We start from the raw sequence: 21,724 nt of genomic DNA, 5'->3' as shown, positions 1-21,724 counted from the left end.
TCATTTTAAAGTGTGGATTACAATCAGGCATATATCTAGAAGGGAGATTTTTTAAGATCTCTTTCAACCACTCCTGGAACACTCTGCCTTGAGTGTCATATGATTGCCCTGTCGCGCACATTATTGCTTTGATTTAAGGCTACAGAGACGTGCTCACTGTTCGGCTTATGAGACATTTTATCAGATCAGAAATATTTAATATGTCCTTTGGAAGGATATGAAGTCAGAATGTTAATAGAAAGTAAAAATAGTATGCAAAATAAAATCTCAGGACAGGTGCATGGTGCCATGATGATGTTTTCAGGTCTTTTATATAGGTTTAAACATTTGGGGATTAAAAGCATGTACTTGAGTCGTCTTGTCTGTCAGTTGCTGGGGAGGTTTCTCCGACCATCCTGCAGCACAACATGCGTAATGACCTCAAGAGATGATGAAGATGATAATGATGGAGGTGCAGGTCTGATGCACTCAGCAGTGACAGGCTCATCTGATGAGCCTCCTCTTTGTCCGCTGCATGTAAAACACAACAGAGCGACGCGCAGAGAGGCTCTGGAGTGTAGTCGCCGTAATCAGAGTACGTCAAGAAGCAGATGCAGAGCCGGCTCTTAATGATGGACGCCAGCACAACAAAACACTCAGAAATTAGTCATCAGTCGGTCGTTTGGATCGATGTATACACTGCTCATAATAAAACACAGAATGAAACATGTCTCATTGCACAGATTTAGAAGTTATAATATCAAAGAGCATGTTTTAAAGAAATCTACGACCACGTTGTGTTTTTGTGATTTTTTTTATGTGATCAGTTTTCCTGGTGTGTTTGTTTCCTGATTTATTTTCTACTTTTTCCTCCCTGTGTGTCTGTTTTAGTTTAGTGTGTTTCCCTCCTCTTTGATTGCACCTCATGAGTTTCACCTGTGTCCTGTCACACCTGTGTCCTGTTGCTCGTTACTGTGTGTGTGTGTGTCTTTGTGTTTCCTCCTGTCTTTCTCAGTTTGTTGAATGTGTGTCCCTCTTCATCAGGTTCTCATGTTTCCCACTTTCTCCCCCCATGTTCCTGTGTTACTTTGGATGCTGTTGGACTTGTGACAAGTAAGTTCCTGTTTAATTTCTTTGTTTTGGTTTATTTTTTTTACTATATTTTCCTCTTCACTTGGGTCTCCCTTTCTCTTTGTTTTTACCGTCCATCATGTTTTCCATTTTTAATATGTTAGGAATTTCTAAGTGATCTTGCCTGAGCATAATCCACATTTTAAAATGGGATTAACTGCACCAGCATAGGTTATTTCTGAATGCCACCTCTCAGCTACCCTCTCAGATTGGACAGAAGCTGTTTGGTTAACCACACATCAAAGTCTCTATGACAACACCACGCCAGCTGATCTGTGTTTTTCTCTGCTGAAAACGATATCTGTGATTAATTTTGTAGTGATGGTGGACACCTGAGCTTAACTGTCAGACAGAAAGAGGACTGAAGAGCAGAAGAAAGATAAACAGGAGAGTAGGGGGCGCTGGCAAAGACACAAGCTATAGGCTAAAACATGGGCCAGAGACTGAAACACAAGCTAAAGGCTTATACACGAGCTAAAGGCTAAGACACTGGCTAAAGGCTGAGACACTGACTGATGGCTAAAACGTGGTCTAAAGGCTAAAACACAGGCTGAAACACTAGCTAAAGGCTTAGTCACAAGCTAGAGAATAGGACACTGGCTAAATGCCAAAACACAAACTTAGCCTTAAACACTGACCGACAGCTGAAACACATACTAAGGGCTAAAACATGGGCTAACGACTAAAACACAAGCTAGAGGCTAAGACACTGGCTGAAGTCTGAGACACAAACTTAGCCTTAAACAGTAACTAAAGGCTAAAACACAGACTGAGGGATAAAGCAAAGGCTAAAAGACTAGCTAAAGGCTCAAACATTGGCCAAAGACTCAAAAAAAGCTAGAGGCAAATGCACTGACTGAAGGCTAAAATATGGTTAAAAACTTAAAACACAGACTGAAACACCGGCTAAAGGCTTAAACAAAAACAAGAGGCTAAAACACATGCTAAAGGCTAAAACACAAGCTAGAGGCTAAGACTCTGACTGAAGGCTAGAACATGAGCTGGGGGCTAAAACACAAGCTAGAGGCTAAAACACATGCTAAAGGCTAAAACAAAAGCTAGGGGCTAAGACACTGACAAAAGGTTAAAAACATAAGATGGAGGCTTAACCCAAGCTAGAAGCTAAAACACTGACTGAAGGCTAGAACACAAGCTGTAGGCCAAAACATAAGCCAAATGCTAAAACACAAGCTGGAGGCTAATTCACTGACTGAAGGCTTAAACTTGGTTGAAAACTTAAAACACAGACTGAAACACTGGCTGAAGGCTAAAACACAAGCTGGAGGCTAAAACACAAGCTAGAGGCTAAAACACATGCTAAAGGCTAAAACACAAGCTAGAGGCTAATGCACTGACTGAAGGCTTAAACTTGGTTGAAAACTTAAAACACAGACTGAAACACTGGCTGAAGGCTAAAACACAAGCTGGAGGCTAAAACACATGCTTAAGGCTAAACACAAGCTAGAGGCAAACGCACTGACTGAAGGCTAGAACACGAGCTGGAGGCCAAAACATAAGCCAAATGCTAAAACACAAGCTAGAGGCTAATTCACTGACTGAAGGCTAAAACATGGTTGAAAACTTAAAAAACAGACTGAAACACTGGCTGAAGGCTAAAACACAAGCTGGAGGCTAAAACACAAGCTAGAGGCTTAAACACATGCTAAAGGCTAAAACACAAGCTAGAGGCTAAGACACTGACAAAAGGTTAAAAACAGAAGATGGAGGCTTATCCAAGGCTAGAGGCTAAGACACTGACTGAAGGCTAGAACATGAGCTGGGGCCCAAAAAATAAGCTAAAACACAAGCTAGAGGCTAAAGCACTGACTGAAGGCTAAAACATTGTTGAAAAAATTAAAACACAGACTGAAACACTGGCTGAAGCCTCAAACACAAGCTGGAGGCTAAAACATGAGCTAGAGGCCAAAACACATGCTTAAGGCTAAAACACAAGCTAGAGGCTTAGACACTGACAAAAGGTTAAATACGAAAAGAAGAGTTAAAAAGAAGATCCGATCGCTGTTCATTCCCAAAACAGTGTGAGAGGTGTGTAGGTAAAGTGTTCCCTTTTATAATGTCAAGCATTTAGCATATCAGCTCCACTGGTGTCTTCTTCATTTTTGGAGCAAGCCTCTAGTGGACGCTCACAGAACTGCGTATTTCTCACCTCTGCATTGACTCCATCTTTTAACAATAAAGGTCTCAGCTCAGTTTAAAGCTAACCCACCTCTGCTGAAGTGTTTAGAGACAGACTATCTAAAAAGACAGATTTTAGCTCTTTCAGGGTTGTTTCACATGCTGCAGTGAATCATTAAAAATAAATGCACGATGCTCTCCTCTCTGAAGAGGCTCCTCTCCAGAGAACCGTGGTCCAGACATTTAACCTGCAGCTACAGTAATGGAGCCTCCGTCTCACATTCTGGCACGTACATAAAGTAAATGTTCAGCAGGAGACTCGGTAACAGCGTCTGCCCTGCTGTTCAGCTTTCAGACGAGGTTGTAAAGCCGGTTATCTTCGAGCACGCTAACACCTTCATTTAATTTAGCAGCCCTCTATTAGATAACCTTTACTGTGCTCACACCTTTCATCCGCAGCCTCACGCCCACACCGAGCACCATTTAATGTGACCTGTCAGCACGTATTGAGTTTCATGAAAGACTGTTCATCGAACAATGACCCAGATATGGGCGTGTGTGGGAGGTGACTGACCAGTGTGCCAATACCGTTTGTGTTTTAGCGCTGCCTCCGGGCTGTTTGTGTAGGTCATGTGGTCGTTTACATTTGTGTTGGGGAGGCAGAGGCAGCCCAAGTATTGACATTTACTTGTGACTACCAGCGGGTAACATCAGGGAATATGCTCCTGACGCACAGCGGGCTCCTGCTCCCTCATCCTCTGCCAGATCCTGTGGTCAGAGTCCAACAGATTGTTAAACTGTGTCAGTGAAAAGCAATAAGCTGTAAACACATCACTGACAAATTACCTCATTTTAAAGTTGATCTGCTGAGTGTGGTAGAAAACAATTACTTCATTACCCATCCAGCAGACACTGCCAACATCAGAATTAATTTGGAGTCCTGTTCCTGGCTCTGATAAATGGAAGTCCAATATTCTGCAAGCTCTGGGATGCGTTTTGATGACCTCCTGAGGGAAATATGCAGCTGAAGGCTACACTTCACCAGTAAAATCTGTGTTTGTTTGCTGTCAGATTGTAGCCTGATAGTGGACCATCTCTCTGTGAGGGGCTTTATCTGAAACACCTGATCACAACAGTACGGTTGAACCGAAACATGAATAGTTCATAGCACGCTCCAAAACCTATGGAAGACGGGCCACTGAAAAAAAAATTATATAATATAAGTCTATTTTTTTATTTACTTTTTTCCTGAGGAAAAAAAAGGCTGAATTCTGACTCAAATCTCATAATTATAACTCTTATTTAAGGATTCTGAGATTAAAGTCAAAATAAAAAAAAAAAACATCCAATTTTTAATATCTTTTTTTATCCAAGAAAAAAAAAGTCAGAAATCTGAGATTAATTCAGAATTTTTACATTTTTTTTACAGAAAAAAAAAAACGAGATTAAAAAAATGTCAATTTTTTTAAAATTCTGACTTTAATCTCAAAATTCTGATTATATTTACTCTTTGAAAAAATAGTAATAAAAACAATTGACGCCTCTTTTTTTCTGTGGCCCTAATCCTCTTCCGTAAATAACAGAATGACGTAGAAAAAAAAGAATAGATATAAAAAAGACCATTTTTTAAAATTCTGACTTTAATCTCAAAATTCTGACATTATTTTTTCTGAAAAAATAGTAATAAAAAAATGGATGCCTTTTTTTTCTGTGGCCCTAATCCTTTTCAGTAAAATATGGGTCTGCATTCACACTTTATTTAGAGAATTTTCAGCGCGTTACTTTCACACGAAAACATAGCTAAATAATGCTCTAGTTCTCATCGTGTCGTAAAACGGCGCTACCTCCGCTGCAGAGCCACAGCTGGCTACGAGGAGCTCGCCGCTTAGTGTATCAGTCGCGGCGTGCCAGATATAAACAAACACAGGTAGTCTGCCAGGAGAACTAGAGCCTTCTTCAGTGTTTAACAGCGAGCTTCCTTTCAGAAAGTGTCCCAAGTTTTCTTCTTCTCTGAACAAAGAAGCAAGAAGCACTTCCAAGATTACTGTCCCTTTCTTCAGTGCCAGCATGTGTTTAGATGCACTGTGTGTTTGCTGTACATGTTTGTGCATATCCAGTCTCTTTCTAGATTGATCTGCTTTAAATAATCTTTCTTTCTTTCTACTCTTTGTTGATTCATCTAACAAGGCTAAAAGCAGAAAACGAGCTTGAATCTCCTCGATCGACCCTGGCCGAGCACAGTTTTCCATTTTCCCGGCCTCGTCTTTCCCGGCCGGTACGATCGTTCTCTGCCGGGCAGAGAGATTTCTTACATCTCATGTGATGATGCTGCCGCTCTGAAGACTGACTCCATTACTATTGATTGTGTCCACTGATGCAACCCTGGAAACGGAGCTCATCTTCCTCGTGTGCTCTCTCCTCATGCATCTCTCTGGGTAACAGCCCAAACGTCCTAAATGTCAATGACGCTGTTTGGATGTTCAATTGTTATTCAAATCGTTTGGCCTCAAAGCTTCATTTAAAAACACAGATTATGTAATCCATGGAGCCTCTTTAAAACTGTGAAATGAAAAGAGTCTTTCTTTATCTGCTTTTGTAGCTGTGAAGTCAATGAAAGATCCAACTGAGGGGAATAAACTTAAATCACCTTATTACACCTCCTCCCCTCTGATATCCTGAAGACTTATGGCGATATTCGAGTATTGCACACCTCTGAATTTATGACCACTGCCATTTTCGGCCAGACTGCAATGCAGGGGACTGGGAATTGAGCATAAAACATTCATCTTCCCTTTGAGCGAAGGTAGGCAATTTATTTGAGTGCGGTTTTTGTCTTTCCAGGCAGAAATGTTTTTATATTCAGGTTTAACAGTCTGAAATGTCGTATATAAAGCTAAAGAGAGAATCTGTAGCTGTCGTTGGTTTGTAAAGAGTACCTTAAGGGCTTCAGAAGACGTCATGAAGTCTTTGTCAACGCATGTAAAAATCCAGTAATCCACTGTGGCATCTTTAAAGAGAAAGGAAGAAGAAGTAGAAGCCAAATCTGATGAGAAGTTTTCTGGTTGAATACTTTAAAATCCAGTTAACTACCCACAAATCCTCCTGAGTTCCTTGGCCTCATTTTTTCTGAAGCCAAAGCAAAGTCACCACACACACGCTCTCTACTTCAGCCGTCGTGGGGATTCTGCATTACATTAAAATTGCACGAAGGAAAACATTGTCTTCAGCATTACTGAGTTTTGCAGAGTCATCCATCCACTCCTTCCCCTTCAGGTTGTGAGGGATTGAAGTCTAGACCGGCTAGTTCCCCCTTTGGTCAGGTGGTTAGTCCATCGCAGACAGACAACCAGATATAGTCACGCTCATGATACGGCAGTTTATGAATTATCAAGCATCTCTTTGGACTGTGGTGGTAAGCAAGACTAAACAACTCCACACAGAGCCTGGCCAGGATCTGAACCAGGAACCGTCTTATTCTTAGACGTTCTGGATATTTGGGTTTCTTAGGCCATGTTTACACGCAGACTCATGCAAAGATTCTTCCTTTGCGTTTCCAAAAGCCACCCGCGTTTACATGAGGACGGCTTGAAAACGATCCGCGCTCATACGACTCCAAGAGGACAAGTCACAACGATGCAGTGGCCATGCCAGGCCAGTAGTTGGCGATGTGGATATATGTGTGTATATATGCTACTCGGAAATCAACTATCAATGTTGTGGTTGTTCTTTCTTTTTCTGCTGTTTTATTTGTGAGACGATTGGCAATCCAACCTTGAGGCGCATTACCGCCACCAACTGGACTGAAATGGCTTAACAGGAAGCTGTGGCTGGGCGCGCAACCTTCACCTGAAACTGCGAGTGCACATGCAATGACATCTGCGTTTCACCCTGAAACACTCTGCTCTGTGTTTATATGAGGCTGGATGGAGGAGCGTTTTGAAAACCCACCACTCTGGAGAGCGTTTTTAAAAGTTTCCGTTTTCGGAAAAAAACGCAATGCGGCCTCATCTAAACGCAAGGCCAAAACCCAACGAAATGTTATCGGATTTGACCGTTTTTGGTGTCTTGTGAACGCAGCCTTAGTGGTGGAGCTCATGCAGTATCTTTATTTCCCCTCTCCCGCCGTCCGCATTGAGCTGACATGCAGCTGTGACTGAATAGGTTCTCTAACCCCTAAACTGTGGTCTTCTTTGACAGTAACACCAGATGCGTCTCTGGTCCGGCTCAGCTTTGTTGCGTGTTGACCGCGTGCTCTCCTATCTGATGACTCTCACCATCAGCTTTTTCAGTCTAGCACGTTGCAACCTCAGACAGCTGGAGTCAGGAGACCGAGGAGTTCCTGCACTCCCCAACTGGAAGATGATTGTTCATGTTCGACTGTAAAACCTCAAACCTGTTGACTCAAGCAAATTTTCTAGCATATTTTTCTTGTTCCATTAGCAGATTTTTTTTTTTTTTTACTTGTTTCAGCAAATCAGATCCCATTATTGTCTTTAAACAACTTGGAACAAGACATTTTTCTGGACTGAATATTTGAATGTGGCTCATATCAAGTGTTAAAATAGGACAAAAACACAATTCGATCTAGTCAAATTGAATATAATCTGCCTTTAGCTTGGTTTGTTTTGCACGTTGTGCTTTATCTGCTTTTTACCTCCCCCAAGGAGGTTCTGCCTTTGGCAGAGTTTGCCTGTTTGTCTTTGAACAACATAACTCAAAAGGTTACAATCAGATCTTCATGAAATTTTCAGGAAATGTTCAAATTGGGATAAGAAAGAAGTGATTAAATTTTGGACCTGATGCGGATCACCGTCTGGATCCAGGACATTTTTAAAGGATTCTTTATCATTGCGAGATAGGGCAGTTTTCACCATAAATGGTTGGATTACTTTGCAAAACAACACAAGACAAGGTCACCATAATTTCTGACAGACTTAAAAGTATGATCCAGATCCTGGAAATATTCTGGATACTAAGATCCAGAATATGAAATATGTACTGGGTCATCAGAATCTTCAACAGCGTCAGGAAACAAATTATCGTACAAACCTGAAACTAACTCCAAATTGTAGCAGACAGTCTGCTGAAAGGGAGTATAACATTAAAGTCGGACTTAAGTGTTGGTGACAATCACAGTATGCTTGGTGGAGGTCTGCGCCCTCTGAGTGCTTTTCTAGTTTTTCATCCAGATCCAGTGTGAGTCTACATATTGACTTGAATAGAAGGTAGAGTGGAACCCAACTGGAGCATCTGGTATATTTTGGCCTGATAGTGAAAATGTGTCTCTGTCAGCTCCCGGTGTTCCAAAGAGTGACCCTGTAAACTGGAGACCTTCAGCTGAACGTGTCAGTAGATATCCAGTTTACAGCAGCTGTTCAAACACAGGAGAAGTCCTCAGAATAACATCAGAAAAAGTAGTAATAAAAAAAACTGATGCCTCTTTTTTCTGTGGCCCTAATCCTCTTCTGTAAAAAACAGAATAGTGACATGAAAAAATTAACACGCTAAAGTCATTGTTTTTTTAATTCCCCCTTAAAGAGATACTCTGGGATGGAACAAGTTGGGTCCTATCACAAGGTTTAGGGCAGAAATTACCCCTACAGCAGTGTTTTTGTGCAGCAGAAGCCCAGGGCGCTCGCACCAAACACCCCCTCCCTGCTCCTCTGCTGGTTTCCTCTGCACTCAGACGGGGCCATATTTTACTTTTTAAACAGACTCCCACCGAAAAAATCTGGTATCGGTCTGCATTCACGCTTTATTTAGAGAATTTTCAGCGCGTTACTTTCACACAAAAACACCGCTAAATAAGGCTCTAGTTCTCATCGTGTCGTACAACAGCGCTAGCTGACTCCACTGCTGGGTACGAGGCGCTCGCCGCTTAGTGTATCAGTCCGTGCGCGCGTCGTGCTAGATGTAAACAAACGCAGGTAGTCTGCCAGGACAGAGAGACACAATGAGAACTAGAGCCTTATTTAGTGGTGTTTTTGTGTGAAAGTAACGTGCTGAAAATTCTCTAAATAAAGCGTGAATGCAGACCTGTATCAGATTTTTTCGGTGGGAATTCGTTTATTTGTGTTTTTGGTCAAGTAAAATATGACCCCGTCTGAGTGCAGAGGAAACCAGCAGAGGAGCAGGGAGGGGGTGTTTGGTGCGAGCGCTCTGGGCTTCTGCTGCACAAAATCACTGCTGTAGGGGTAATTTCTGCCCTAAACCTTGTGATAGGACCCAACTTGTTCCATCCCAGAGCATCACTTTAAGGTAGAGTCTGCAGGATTTCCCTAAGAAAATATAGATATCAATTTATAATCCTGCTTAGCGATCTCCGATGGGCTTCTGTACATGTGTGTCAGTGTCTGTGTCAACCCCCTCCTCTCCCTTTGCTGTCGTCCTAGTGCCCTCTACTGGTCTGGCAATGTGTTGCAGTAACTTTATTTTTCTCCAAATGTCACTGTCCTGGTTTATATTGTCTACTTTTGTCTTTTGCTCTTTGTGGAAACAAACTTTGGGCCACAGGAAACAGTAGTCCCTGAGATTTTTTTGCCAGGACATAAACTTCCATGACCTTCTGTGAAAATCACCTCAAGGGATTATTGTCCTTAACTCCGCCATTCTTTCATAATGTGTGATATTTTAGCACTTTTAGCTGTCATTTTGCTGTGGATTTCAGGAGCAGATTGTGTCTTAAACAGAAAGGAAAAGGTGAAGAAATGAGGAAAAGCAGGGGGAGATTGTGGCTGCAGCAAACGACTGAGGCTTGGGAACTGGTGGTTAACGCCCAGCCATACCTCTTTTTCTTCGACGTGTTTGTTTTGTTACACATTTTCTTCCATCTCTGTGTTGTAATGTACAGGATTGTGGGTTTATACCATTGGCCAGTGTCTCTAGAAACCAAAGAAGGAAAACTGGACCTCACACTCTCCCCCCCTTTGCATCATCTTCACCCTCCCATTCCTCCCTTATCTCTTCCCTCCATTTTCTCATCTTCATCCTCTTTCTATTCGTCTCCAGTCCTCCTCCCTCTGTGTCTTCATCTCCCTGCTTTTCCCGCCTTCTCTCAGCCCTGTCAGGAGTGTATCCCACAGGTTGCTGCACTCACCGCCTGTAGTGTTGAATGCTAATGGAGCTGGGGTGTGCGTGCCACAGTGACCGGAGTAGAGATGGAGGAGGAGGGAGGGAGGAGAAGAGACAGAGATGAGAAGGAGGAAGAGAAAACATGGTGAGCAAAGGACCTCAGGGTTTTTTTAAGAGGAGGGTGGGGAGTAATTGAAGAGGGGGATGGAGGGATGTGACGTGAGCAAGCGGGAGTATGGAAACTGATCATTGCAGGCAGAGCTGCCCCTCCGTCTCTCTTTCCCTCCTCATCCCCAGCTCTGACCAGACTGTGGGAGAAAAACAAACATCCACATACTCACACAGTGACATGCGGCGCACAGAGCTGCTGCTGCTGCTGCTGCTCCCTCTTCTCCTCTCCTTCACACACAGACGCACACTCTCACGCTAATTCCTCACACTCTCTCGTGTTGCAGCTGACATTAGGAGACCCAGAGGAGTACACACACACACACATGCACACACACACATGCGCAGGGCAGGGATGTAACCAAGGCGCTTCCATCTGGAAACATCTGCCAGGAGGTCTCCTTCCTCGTCTCATCCTCTGTGGTGTGTGAGTCCAGCTCTGCAGCAGGTGAGTGCGTGTTGACATCATCTCATTCATGATGTGTGGCGCAGTGGCCACTTTAACATGTGTCATAATTGTTACCCTTGCACCAGAGGAGGGCAATGAAGGAGATTTGATGCTTTTTGTTGCTAAAAGAATTTTCTGTGAGGATGCTCTGTGCAGATACAGAACCAAAGAGACAGAAAAAGGCTGATTGCAGAGTAGAGCGCAGCAGGAACATGCTGCACACATCACTTCTGCTATCACTGCGTTGGAATTCACAGGAGATTTACCACAGGATGCTCCATCTGCCTTTCTTCTCTGTTTGTGTGATGGATGAAATAAGACGTTGCGAGTGTTTCTAGTTTCCAGATCAAAGTTTATGCGAGGGAGGCTGATTCCCACGCACCCAGCATGTGAGCAGCAGCAGCACCGGTGGCTGCACATTGTGTCGACTTGAAGCTTTTCCTGTTTTCTGTGAAGTCCATACAAAAATAATGACTGTGCTTTAATAATTTATGCGGCTTTTGTTTATGCGGTGGCCTTTAACGTGGCCCCACACGGACGCACACGTTTATATAAAAACTGCACGCCGTCTGCATGCACATGACTGAGCACGTCCACCTGTTGAGCCAAAGGTTTCAGTCCACAGTAATTGGAGCAAATGCTTCCCTGGTGATGCAGCACACACACACATGTTTGACTGACACCTTCACAAACATCCAATTACAAACACCCTTCATATGTAGCAACGAGATTGAGAGCCAGCTTGTTTCTTCCCGCAGTGGAGTTGTGAGATGTGCTAATTAGTGAAGCTCTGACAGTGACTTATAATTTTGTTTACCTGGTAATTAACATGGTGACGTAAACACCACTTGACTCTTGAGTTTCATGATATGATAAATATAAATGAAGCATTTTTCCATCCTCTGATAAGACGGAGGTTCATTATGAACGAGCAGAAAGTCTCACTGAAGATTTTATCCCAGGACAGATATTTATACCAAGATATGAAATCAGACATTCATGATCAAAAACAGCACAAAAAATAATTTAGGAGTGTGTCATAACAAGATACTACATTCTCCGCTTGTTTTTTTTTTTTTTTTTTTTTGATGATCTTAATGCTTTTAAAATGTTCAAAGCTCCAGTCTTAGCATTTCGTCATCCTATAAAAATAACGGTCCAGGTCAAGTTTTGGGGAAAACACAAAAAACTTTACCAAAATTTATTTCCACAGTAAAGTGATTAAAATTCTATACATGATTAAAATCTAGTGAATATCCAAAGAGAAGTTTTCCAAATTTATCAAATTTTGCATGTGATGTCTTATTTTATTATTATTTAAAACAAATTCTTAAAAAATGTGAAATGTGGAAATTTCACAAGTTGCAAATTTTTTTTTTTGAAAATTTGCCAAATTGAACAACAATAACAAATAAATTGTAAAACTTGAAAAAAAATATTGTAATAAAGTCAATTTGCTAAAAAAAAAAAAAAAAAAGAAATTCAAAAATTTCCCCAAAATAATACAGTTATGAAATACAAAAACACTGACAAATTAAAGAAATAGTGAAATAAAAAAAAGAAAAAAAGATTAAAAAAACTTTAAAGAAAATAGTAAAAAATTAAATTAATTTAATCAATTTGCACATTTTTTTTTTTATAAAAATTTGAACAAATACTTTTATTTGGTAGCATGTATTGATAATTTTGCTTTTTTTGCTTATGTTGTGTTTCATATCAAGCATGAATATTAAGTTGGCAGTTAAATGAATCCATCCACACAGAATTAAAATCTGTATTTTTTTTTTTTTTTCAGATTTGTCTTTCTGTAGATTTCGACACCAGAAATTCTACCAGCCTCTGTCACAATGTGTCCCAACCTCTTATTTTTCTCCTATTGAGAGCTTGCCAAACCAGGAGACAGGCAGAACCTTTATTTGCATCTGACATAGGTCAGTTACAGACAATACTCAACGCATCCTACTGGTCACAGCCACAATGTAAAGAGGGGGTGGTTTTTTGCAGTTTGTTTGTAAAAGTGCATTTAGACTTTGGCATTTTCTTTGTGAGAGCGCAGTGCAGGCAGTCAGAGCATGTTTTCTGTTTTGATCCCAGAGAAGAAGTGGCCTGGGTCTTTAGCTTCATGATGCCATGCATGCTCAACATCTTGACAGGTAGGTACATTGGAATAATGCCAGTGGTCCGGTGCAGTGTTTCGATAATACTGGTCTGGTCTGGTCTGAACAGGCTGAGCAAAACCCAGACTTCTAAGGGAATTTTATAAAATCCTCCCTTTTTTGGACATACTTTTACAAACAAAAAGGAGATATATGGCCACCTTACAAGTTGTTAGCGTAATAGCATGTTTGGCTAAGTCATATTTCAGAGTTTTCAGAAAACAGGAACAAAAACACATTTTTAAAGTAAATTAATTGTTTTTTATTACTATCTTTAATGTTATGTTTATGTTTTCTATGTTATAACTGTTGACTTTTTTATTTTATCTAAATTTTCTTGACTTTGGCAGCAATGTTAAAGGGCTCGCAAAATATTAATTAAACCTCCTCCATACACCCCAGACTAGACAGAGGACTGTGCCCTCCCTGAAACTCTACGAGCAAGACAATCCACTGACTGTTTTAAAAAAGGGGCTAAAGAAATTTATTTTTAGCATAGCTTTTAGCCACCTCAATTTTTTTTTATTAACAGTTTGTTTTTTTTTGCCTACTTTTATCTTTTCGAATGTCTTATTTTCTGTATTCATGAAGCTGGTGCACTTGGAGATCTTTGGATGAAAAGGCCTTAATAAATAAAATGTGTTATTATTTTATTATCATTCATAATATATGTTTTTGGCAATTGTGCTTTTAGGCTAATGCTATAAGGGCAAGCACATAGGCTGAATGCTCTATGCACCATCTAAACTTGCACAAAGCTAAGTTGAATTCAGCACCCTGAAATAGAAACATCACAAAGACTACTTCCATTTTTATCACATGGTCTATGTTTGGCGCCCCCTGTGGTCCCGACTTGCACATGCAGAAGAATTAATGTAAACAAAACTCCCAACAAGTCTTGTAAGTTTGCAGGATAAGCAGCTAAACCTCAGTGATAGCACAAATAAATCTCTTAGCTTATGGTCTTGTTTTCTTCTGCAGGTCATAAAGCGGGCTCGGTGGTCATGCCAGACTGTTTCACAGCCAACTATAAACTTCTCACAGGAGCTTTGAGTCAAAGTTCCTGTAAGGAGTTTTTGACAGGTCATGAAACAGTCTAAAGTTTTACCGTAGTGCCTCTTTATGACCCACAGAAACAAACAAGACCATCAACAAGAGGACTGACAATCTCTCTACTGTCACCTGTGCTTTGGGGTAAATGAAACTATTTACAGCTGGGAGGCTCAGCTTTGTTTTTCTTTCCCCACAACAAATTTTCAAAGTGAGTTCTGCATCTGACTGTTGGAGACAGCATCTGCAGATTTTGATGAGTAAGAAAACATGACTTACACAAATATGGAAAAAAATCAGCAAGAGATGTTGTTCTGTCCACAGAGGGCGCCAAAACAGACCCAAACAGTGTCCTCCAACCTTATTCTTTGGGTCAGAACCCAAAACTCATGGCCACTGATGAGGGTTGGAGCTTAGACCTACACTTGGGCCTCTTGTCCTCTCTTAAATAAATGAGACCATTTTTTTAAAGCTCTTTAAGCCAAGACAAAATAAGTTTGTGGAGTCTTTCACTTAATGCCTGCTCAACCAACATACTTGCATATGATACCTGACAGTTAAGCTTCTTACTTGTTACTGATTGCTGCAAAATTCTGCAGGAAATTGACAAAACCTTGTTTCTGAAAAGTTCAGAACTGGAGCAAAAATTAATGTTAATATCACAGCTTACAAAGCACATTTAGCTTTAATTCCATTGTGTTTCCATCACAGCAAACAGTCAGGCTGATGTGAGGTCATCTTAAAAGCTGCTCCAGCTCAGCTTTGGACCCTTTCAGAGCCCAAATCAAGCTTTTTAGTGCAAAATAGGACCCTGCACCTTCACTTTCACTTCCTGCAATTGTTCATGATAACAGCTTCAACTTTAATTTTTTATATTTCTTTTTTATTTGTACCAAAGCAGATTTTAAGTATAATTGTGCAATTTTCAAAACACAAGTACATAACAAGCATACTTCTTTCTTATCTCCTTGAATACCATATAAAACTTATACCTACATTTTAGTCTCTATGGACTTGCTTTTTTCTTCCTTCTTTTTTGTGGCAAATTAAAGCAAATTAAAACTATACAATTAAACTATACAATTACAATAAACTATACAATTACAATACACTATACAGTTAAAACTATACAATTGTGCAACTTTCAAAACACAAGTACATAACAAGCATACTTCTTTCTCATCTACTTGAATACCATTTAAAACTTATATTTACATTTAAGCCTCTATGGACTTGCTTTTTTTCTTTGTTTCTTTCTTTTTTCTTTTTTTTTTTGTGGCAAATTAAAACTATACACATCCATTGAGAAAGTACCAAAAATAAAATAAGTCAAACAGTATCAGCAATTTGGCCTAATACACCTTTAAATGATACCCATGAAATATAATATTATGACACAATGACATAAAATTAATTACATGAGTAATTAAACAAAATAAAATAAAATAAAATAAAAAAAAATAAAACAATACAATACAAAAATAAATAAATAAAATGAAACTAAAAAAAAAAAATCAAAAAAAAAAAATTAAAAATAAAATTGAATAAAACAAAAAATGAATTAAAAGTTAAGTTAAATGAAATTAAAACAAAACACAACAAAAACAAAACAAAACAAAACAAAAAAGGTCTCAGAGTTTTGACATATTTTACCCATTTTGCCCAGTGTGATCTGAAAATGTCTATCTTTAAGTTTAAAGCAGAAATTACCTTTTCCATCCTGTAAATCTCATTTGTCACATCTATACAAGTAATTACCGTAGGCCAAGCCTGCATTGGCCATCTTCGTGTGAGAGCCTTTTTACCTGCTGTCAGCAAAACATGTATGAAGTATTGGAGAGATAATTTGAATATATAGTTTAGAAATCAAAAGGTAATACTTGTTTAAAATGGGCTTTTACTTTCAATGCAAACAGAAAACAACAGATGAGCTCTTTTAAGGTTGTTTATGTAAAGAACCGACAGGAAAATCAAACAAACATAAAACACAAAAATGTTATAAAGTAGCATGTGCTACAATGTGTCTCATTTCATCATTTTGACTTTCTGTTTCCATCTGTGAACACGCTCAATCAATATCAAATAAAGGTTGATTCTGCAGCCTGGCACCATCACATGTTTGCTGTCAAACATAAATGTCAATGCCTCAAATGTCAAGTCTCTGCAACATATTGGAAAACTGGTGATCAAGAAACAAAGGACATTTGGCTGTTGGGGAGTAAAGACGAAGAAAACAGGGAGATGTGATGTTCAAATGATGAGCTTCATGCAACACTAACGTGTCATTATGATAAAGCTGTATGTGCTGATGAGCTGTTTGTAGCACAGAGCTGAAAAAAAAACCTGATTCATTTTTGGTTTATTACCCTGTTTGTAATTTTCACCACCACTGAGTAGAAAACGAGGCGTCTGCAGTCGTTAATGGAACAGGTGATGTGTGTTGTTGTCTTTCAGACGCCGCGCTTCCTGCTGCCGCCGCTGCTCGGGGAATGCTCGCTGGTGGGACGGACCAGGCCTGAACACGATGAGCAGCCAGGACAAATGGGTCACGCTGACCCCAGCTGAATTCGCCCTGCTGCAGGAGTACACTCAGTGTGAGTACAGAGCCTCTCCATGATGAAAAGACGTCTTCAGGGATCTCTCCCTGTGTAATGATGATGCTACTTCTCAGGGACAGTAATTTAGCAGGTGACAGAGAGTGACAGGCGGCTCTTTGTGCTCAGGCACTGTGAACAACTTTTAATTTAACTTTCAAAACCTTTGCTTGTCATTTTCTCCGAGGAAAGCTGCATTTCAGAGATGGGTTACACATTATAATGAGCTGTCCTTATCCTTGTATTGTATGCCTCAGATGCACTGCAGCTCATTTGCTCCTTATTAGGCGGAAAGAAGCAGCATAGGAACTGAGGTAGAGCATTTTATATGTGGCCAGAAATATATCTATATACAAATATGGTTACTTAAAGAGGGGGTATTTTGAGTTCCCATAATTTACACCTGAGTGCAGATTTTTAAGACTTTTAAATATTTATCTGTTGTAGAAATCCCTGAATCTGTCTATAAACTGATTCAAAAGGTTGGCTCTAAAGATAAAACAAGATCCTCACAGGCCTACAGAGTGCTGGCCAATCAGAGGGAAGGGGGTTTGTGGAGCAGGGAGCCTTAAAGGCAGGGTCCTCAGGAAATTCCATTTCTTGTTAATTAACACAACATTCAAACTGGGCTCCTCCTCCTTGGCTCAGTGCCAGCTGCAGCCCACACCCACTGTTTCTGACCGTGACTATGTAAACACACTCACTAGCCTGCAGAATCGTGTTTCAAAGTGGTAGAGACTTGAGAGCCATGAACCTGGCTTGGCTTGTTAGCACAAGCTAATCACTGGGTTAACTAGCTAACTTGCGTTGCTCTTCGTCCCGTGCTGCTCTCCAAGTTTCAGAAAGCTAGTGAAAGTCAAGCCAAGTATAACCCTTGTTTAGCAAAAAGCTTTATCTGTTTGGCATTCCGTTTCTATTTGGTTGTGTTTCTTGCTTTGTGCTACGTCTGCTGTAGCCACTCAGCTAGCTTCTTCCACTTGCTAATCAACACGCAAAGTCACTTGCGCACTGGGTTGACTGTGATTGGCTGATGTAACCATGCTTATTTTGCGCTCAGAAACCAACTGAAACCACCAAAACATCAACATACAGGCAGAGGAGAGGGTTAGAGGCAGACACAGACCCTGACACACATGTATGGAAGCCCTGAAGTAACAATTGAGCACGACAATCCTTATAAAAGTTGAGTTTTTTTTTTTTTGGAAAATCCTGCAGACTCAACCTTTTAAGAAGCAGCAGCTAAAACACCAGTGTGCAAAAACAGAGACCTTCACACCTTTATGGTTTTTACATGAAGACATCTTTTGACTTTGGTGAGTTAAATGTTGCAGATTTTGCGCAAAGATAGTAGCACGTTTCCTTGCTAATCACACTGCATAAAACAGAAATCTTATCAAGTGTTTTTGTCTTATGTTGAGTAAAAATTGACTTATCATAGTTGATATATAAGCCACATTCAACTGGTCAGTCCAGAAAAATCTTGTTTAAGTCATTTAAAGACAAAAATCAGGTCTGAATTGCTTGTAAGAAGAAGGATAGAAGAAGGGAAGAGTTTTGTAGAGTAGGGAACCTTAAAAGTACTTGCTAGTAAACAAAACATTTAAATTGGGTTCCTCCTCCTTGGCTCAGTGCCAGCGACAGCACACACCCACCGTCTCTAACCATGACCGTACACACTCACTAGCTCAGCAACCACTTGCAGCATCGTGTTTCTACCTGAGAGAGACTCCAGAGCCATGAACCTGGCTTTGCATGTTAGCATGAGCTAATCACTGGTTATTTGACACATGCCTGATTAGGAGGAAGCCCTTTGTTTGGCGCTCTCCAAGTGTCTGAAAGCGCGTTTAAGTTGAGCCAAGCTTCATCCTCCTTTGGTAAAAAGCGTTATCTGTTTGGCGTTTCGTTTCTATTTGGTTGTTTTTCTTGCTTGGTGCTGCATCCACTACTGTAGCCACTCAGCTAGCTTCTTCCACTTGCTAATCAACATGCAAAGTCACTTGTGCACTGGGTTCTCTGTGTTCGGCTGCTGTAACCACGCTTATTCTGCGCCCAGAAACCAACTGAAACCACCAAAACATCAACATACAGGCAGAGGAGAGGGTTAGAGGCAGACACAGACACTGACACACATGTATGGAAGCCCAGAAGCGACGATTGAGCAGGATTATTCCTTTAAAAGTTAACGTTTCACTTACCAATGGTTTCCTAAATCACCAGTGTGACAAAAACCTTCATGAATTTCATCGGCGATTTTTGTCTTTAGTGAGTTAAATGTTGCAGATTTTGCACTGAGAGGATATTAGCATGTTTCTTAGCTTATCAGCTTCTGCCTAAAAAAACTTTAAGTTGTGAAAAGGAACAGAGCACATTTAACTAACAAAACCAATAAGAAGTTTCTTAATTGTGTGTTCGTCAGCTGCCCCAAACAGTAACAGCTGACAAACCCACTAAGAAATGTTTTGATATGAGCGCTAAAGAAGTTTTTGTGGCTTTTAGGGCCAGCTTTAAGTAAGCACTGCAACTTTATGCTGAGTTTACCCAGGGGATAGATGATTTCTTTTTTTTTAACTTCAAATCACACTGTGGGATCTTAGAAAATAGTTCATCTTGTCTAAGTTTTCCTAATCCCCATTACAGTGTGTCGATCTTGGGCGTGTCGTTTTGTTTACATACCTTCAGGAATCCTCCTCATACACAGAGACACTCTCTGACAGCATCACACCTACGAGCTAACGCTAACAGGCATCAACCCTCCTCTGTCTGCTGTGAACACTTTGAGTCAACCTGCTGTGGTTAATCTCAAACATCTCTCGTGTTTAATGATGAAGTTCTCAGCGATGGCCGCCTGCGTGTTTGGACTTGCTGTTGTAGAAAGCTTTGAGCTGTTTGGCGCCTTTTTAAACTCTTAATGATTCATCCTCGACCCCGACAAACGGCTCCTCTGCTCGCCCTGAACGCCTGCGTTTTATGTTACCATGCGACATGTTGACACGTTTCATCGTCTGAAGCAGTTTCAGGGATGGAAAATGTGACGAAAAGACGGGAAATCTTTAGCAAGAAGACTAACAATGGAAGAAGCTGAAACTGTAGTGAGGTATTTAACTTGATCCAAATACAGAAGCTTTTATCAGGTTTGATTTCAACCTCAAGATGAATCATCTGACACATTTAAACCAGTGCCTCTGTAATTTACTACTCAGAGCACCGCGTATGAATCGTAATAATGAATGCATTCAGGCAGGATCTTTTGAACCACTGTTTCATTGGTAATGACATTTCTCTCTAATTGCTCCATGCCTGCTTGTTTCTCACTGTGAGGAACTCCCCCGCTTCTTCTACTATGATTTTGTGATGGTAAAATAAAGGCTCTGGTGTTCTTTAATCACATTTTGCATCAGCGTTAATAAAAATTAGGAAACACTCTCACCAAATGAAGATATTATGAAGGCTTATCTGAAATCCCTCTTCCCAGAAACATTTTAAAGCTCTTCCTGAAAGAGGATCCTGAGGTGTTCTCGGAAATACTGATTAAAAAAAAAAAACTCTGAAAGGAAGCTTTCAGGAGATCTTATCAGATTCTTGAATCTGCACTTCCTTTTAACACAAAAGAGCAACAACTCCTCTTCAGACTCCCTCCAGGAGAGCTCCTGACCCCATCTCAGCGGCTGAACTCATCGTTTGCTAGAAATTTAATTCTGCTGCTTGGATTTAAGGTCACTACTCGGAGTTCATGACCAGAGGTGAGAGTTGAAACGTAGAATGACTCAGCCTCTTCTTCTTCTTCATCATCTCAGCAGTCTGGTAGAGTGCCTGCAGTACTGCAGACACAGCACCAACCCACTACAGTAATGGACCATTTTCCAGCAGGGAACAATGGCCTCATACTTCAAAGTGCTTTCAACATGCACACAAACAAGGTGCATAATATATTTTCAAAAGTTTACCTTGAAAGAAACCTCCTCTCTAATGGCCTCTTATTCCCAGCTCATCCTTATGTTTCCTGTTTGGTTTCTATTACTTGTTCTTTGGCAAATCGACCATGAAAATAGTTTAATACAGAGACTTTGTGTGGAAGTGTATTCAGCAGAGGGATATCTTCTCAGTCTTCCTCTAAACATGATCAGTTTCTAAGCTCCCAGCAGGTGAAGTTCTTCCGATGTGGCGTTGGTGTCTGATGTTAGCTCCGTTAGCCATGTCTGTGAATAGCATGATGCTACTCTGCCTTCTGGTATTCCCTCTGTTGCTGGATTAGCACGGCTAGCTTGTCCATCTTATTGGAGATAGATCTTACGTTCCCAATAACGATGGATGGAAGGACAGGTCCATGTCGTCACTTCTTAGCTCACACCTGAGAACCAGCACGTCGTCCTCACCTCCTTCTCCTCACCTTGTGGGAAACATCTGGCCTTGCACCAGTTAGCATTGACACGCTACAGGCTTCTAACAGCTGATTTCACATGGAAACAATGCAGCCATGGTTACATGTAGGATCTCCAGACAAACACAGGAGCAAAAACAGTAAAAATATCACTGAAGACAAAATCAGTTTGGTGTCCACGACCAACAAATGAGCCATACAAAGTAATAGCCCACTTGAAATACAAAGGTGATGAAAAAAATTACAAGAAAAGGACAAAGAAGAGAGAGCTGCTGTAAAAGGCAGCCATAGCCAACAGGGCGATGCTTAGCAACAATCCAATAATACAAAAACCAGCATAAAGTGACAAAATTGATTATATTTCTCTTTAAAAACAATAAAGAAGGAAAGAGATTTTTATTTTTCAAAGGTTGTTAGGACACCATTGGGCCCACCCATGACACTGCCCCTGGTTCCTACTGGGTTCTCCATTTCACTTCCAAAGTCCAAAACTACTCTCTTTAGGTTTGTTGGTGACTTTAAACAGCCTGCTGATGATGATTTGGTAGTGAACAGCCCTCTGTCTCTATATGGTAGCCCTGTTATCGGCTGGAAACCTTGTCAGGATGTACCT

General features: G+C 40.6%; 1 protein-coding gene across 5 annotated transcripts in view; it reads left to right on the top strand.

Annotated features, from left to right (window-relative positions):
- The first annotated feature begins 982 nt into the window (after positions 1–982).
- The window catches only part of dgkb (diacylglycerol kinase, beta), a 121,889-nt gene continuing 101,147 nt past the window's right edge, over positions 983–21,724 (top strand). Inside the window, exons 1-4 of one of the 5 annotated variants that reach the window (XM_074683160.1) lie at positions 1,019–1,092; positions 10,255–10,462; positions 10,773–10,933; positions 16,594–16,733. In XM_074683160.1, the coding sequence (XP_074539261.1) occupies positions 16,664–16,733 (70 nt within the window). In that variant the 5' untranslated portion in view covers positions 1,019–1,092; positions 10,255–10,462; positions 10,773–10,933; positions 16,594–16,663. Of the gene's footprint in view, positions 1,093–10,254; positions 10,463–10,485; positions 10,934–16,593; positions 16,734–21,724 lie in introns of those variants that run through there. The other 4 variants (XM_074683161.1, XM_074683158.1, XM_074683157.1 and 1 more) reach the window with 4 other exon arrangements.

Source organism: Halichoeres trimaculatus, unplaced genomic scaffold (assembly GCF_033239565.1).
Source record: "Halichoeres trimaculatus isolate MK-OKI-2021-1 unplaced genomic scaffold, fHalTri1.1 fHalTri1_scaffold_12, whole genome shotgun sequence".
NCBI classification, from domain to species: Eukaryota; Metazoa; Chordata; class Actinopteri; order Labriformes; family Labridae; genus Halichoeres; species Halichoeres trimaculatus.
The sequence above is the reverse complement of the archived record's forward strand: the minus strand, read 5'-3'. Positions and strand labels throughout refer to the sequence as shown.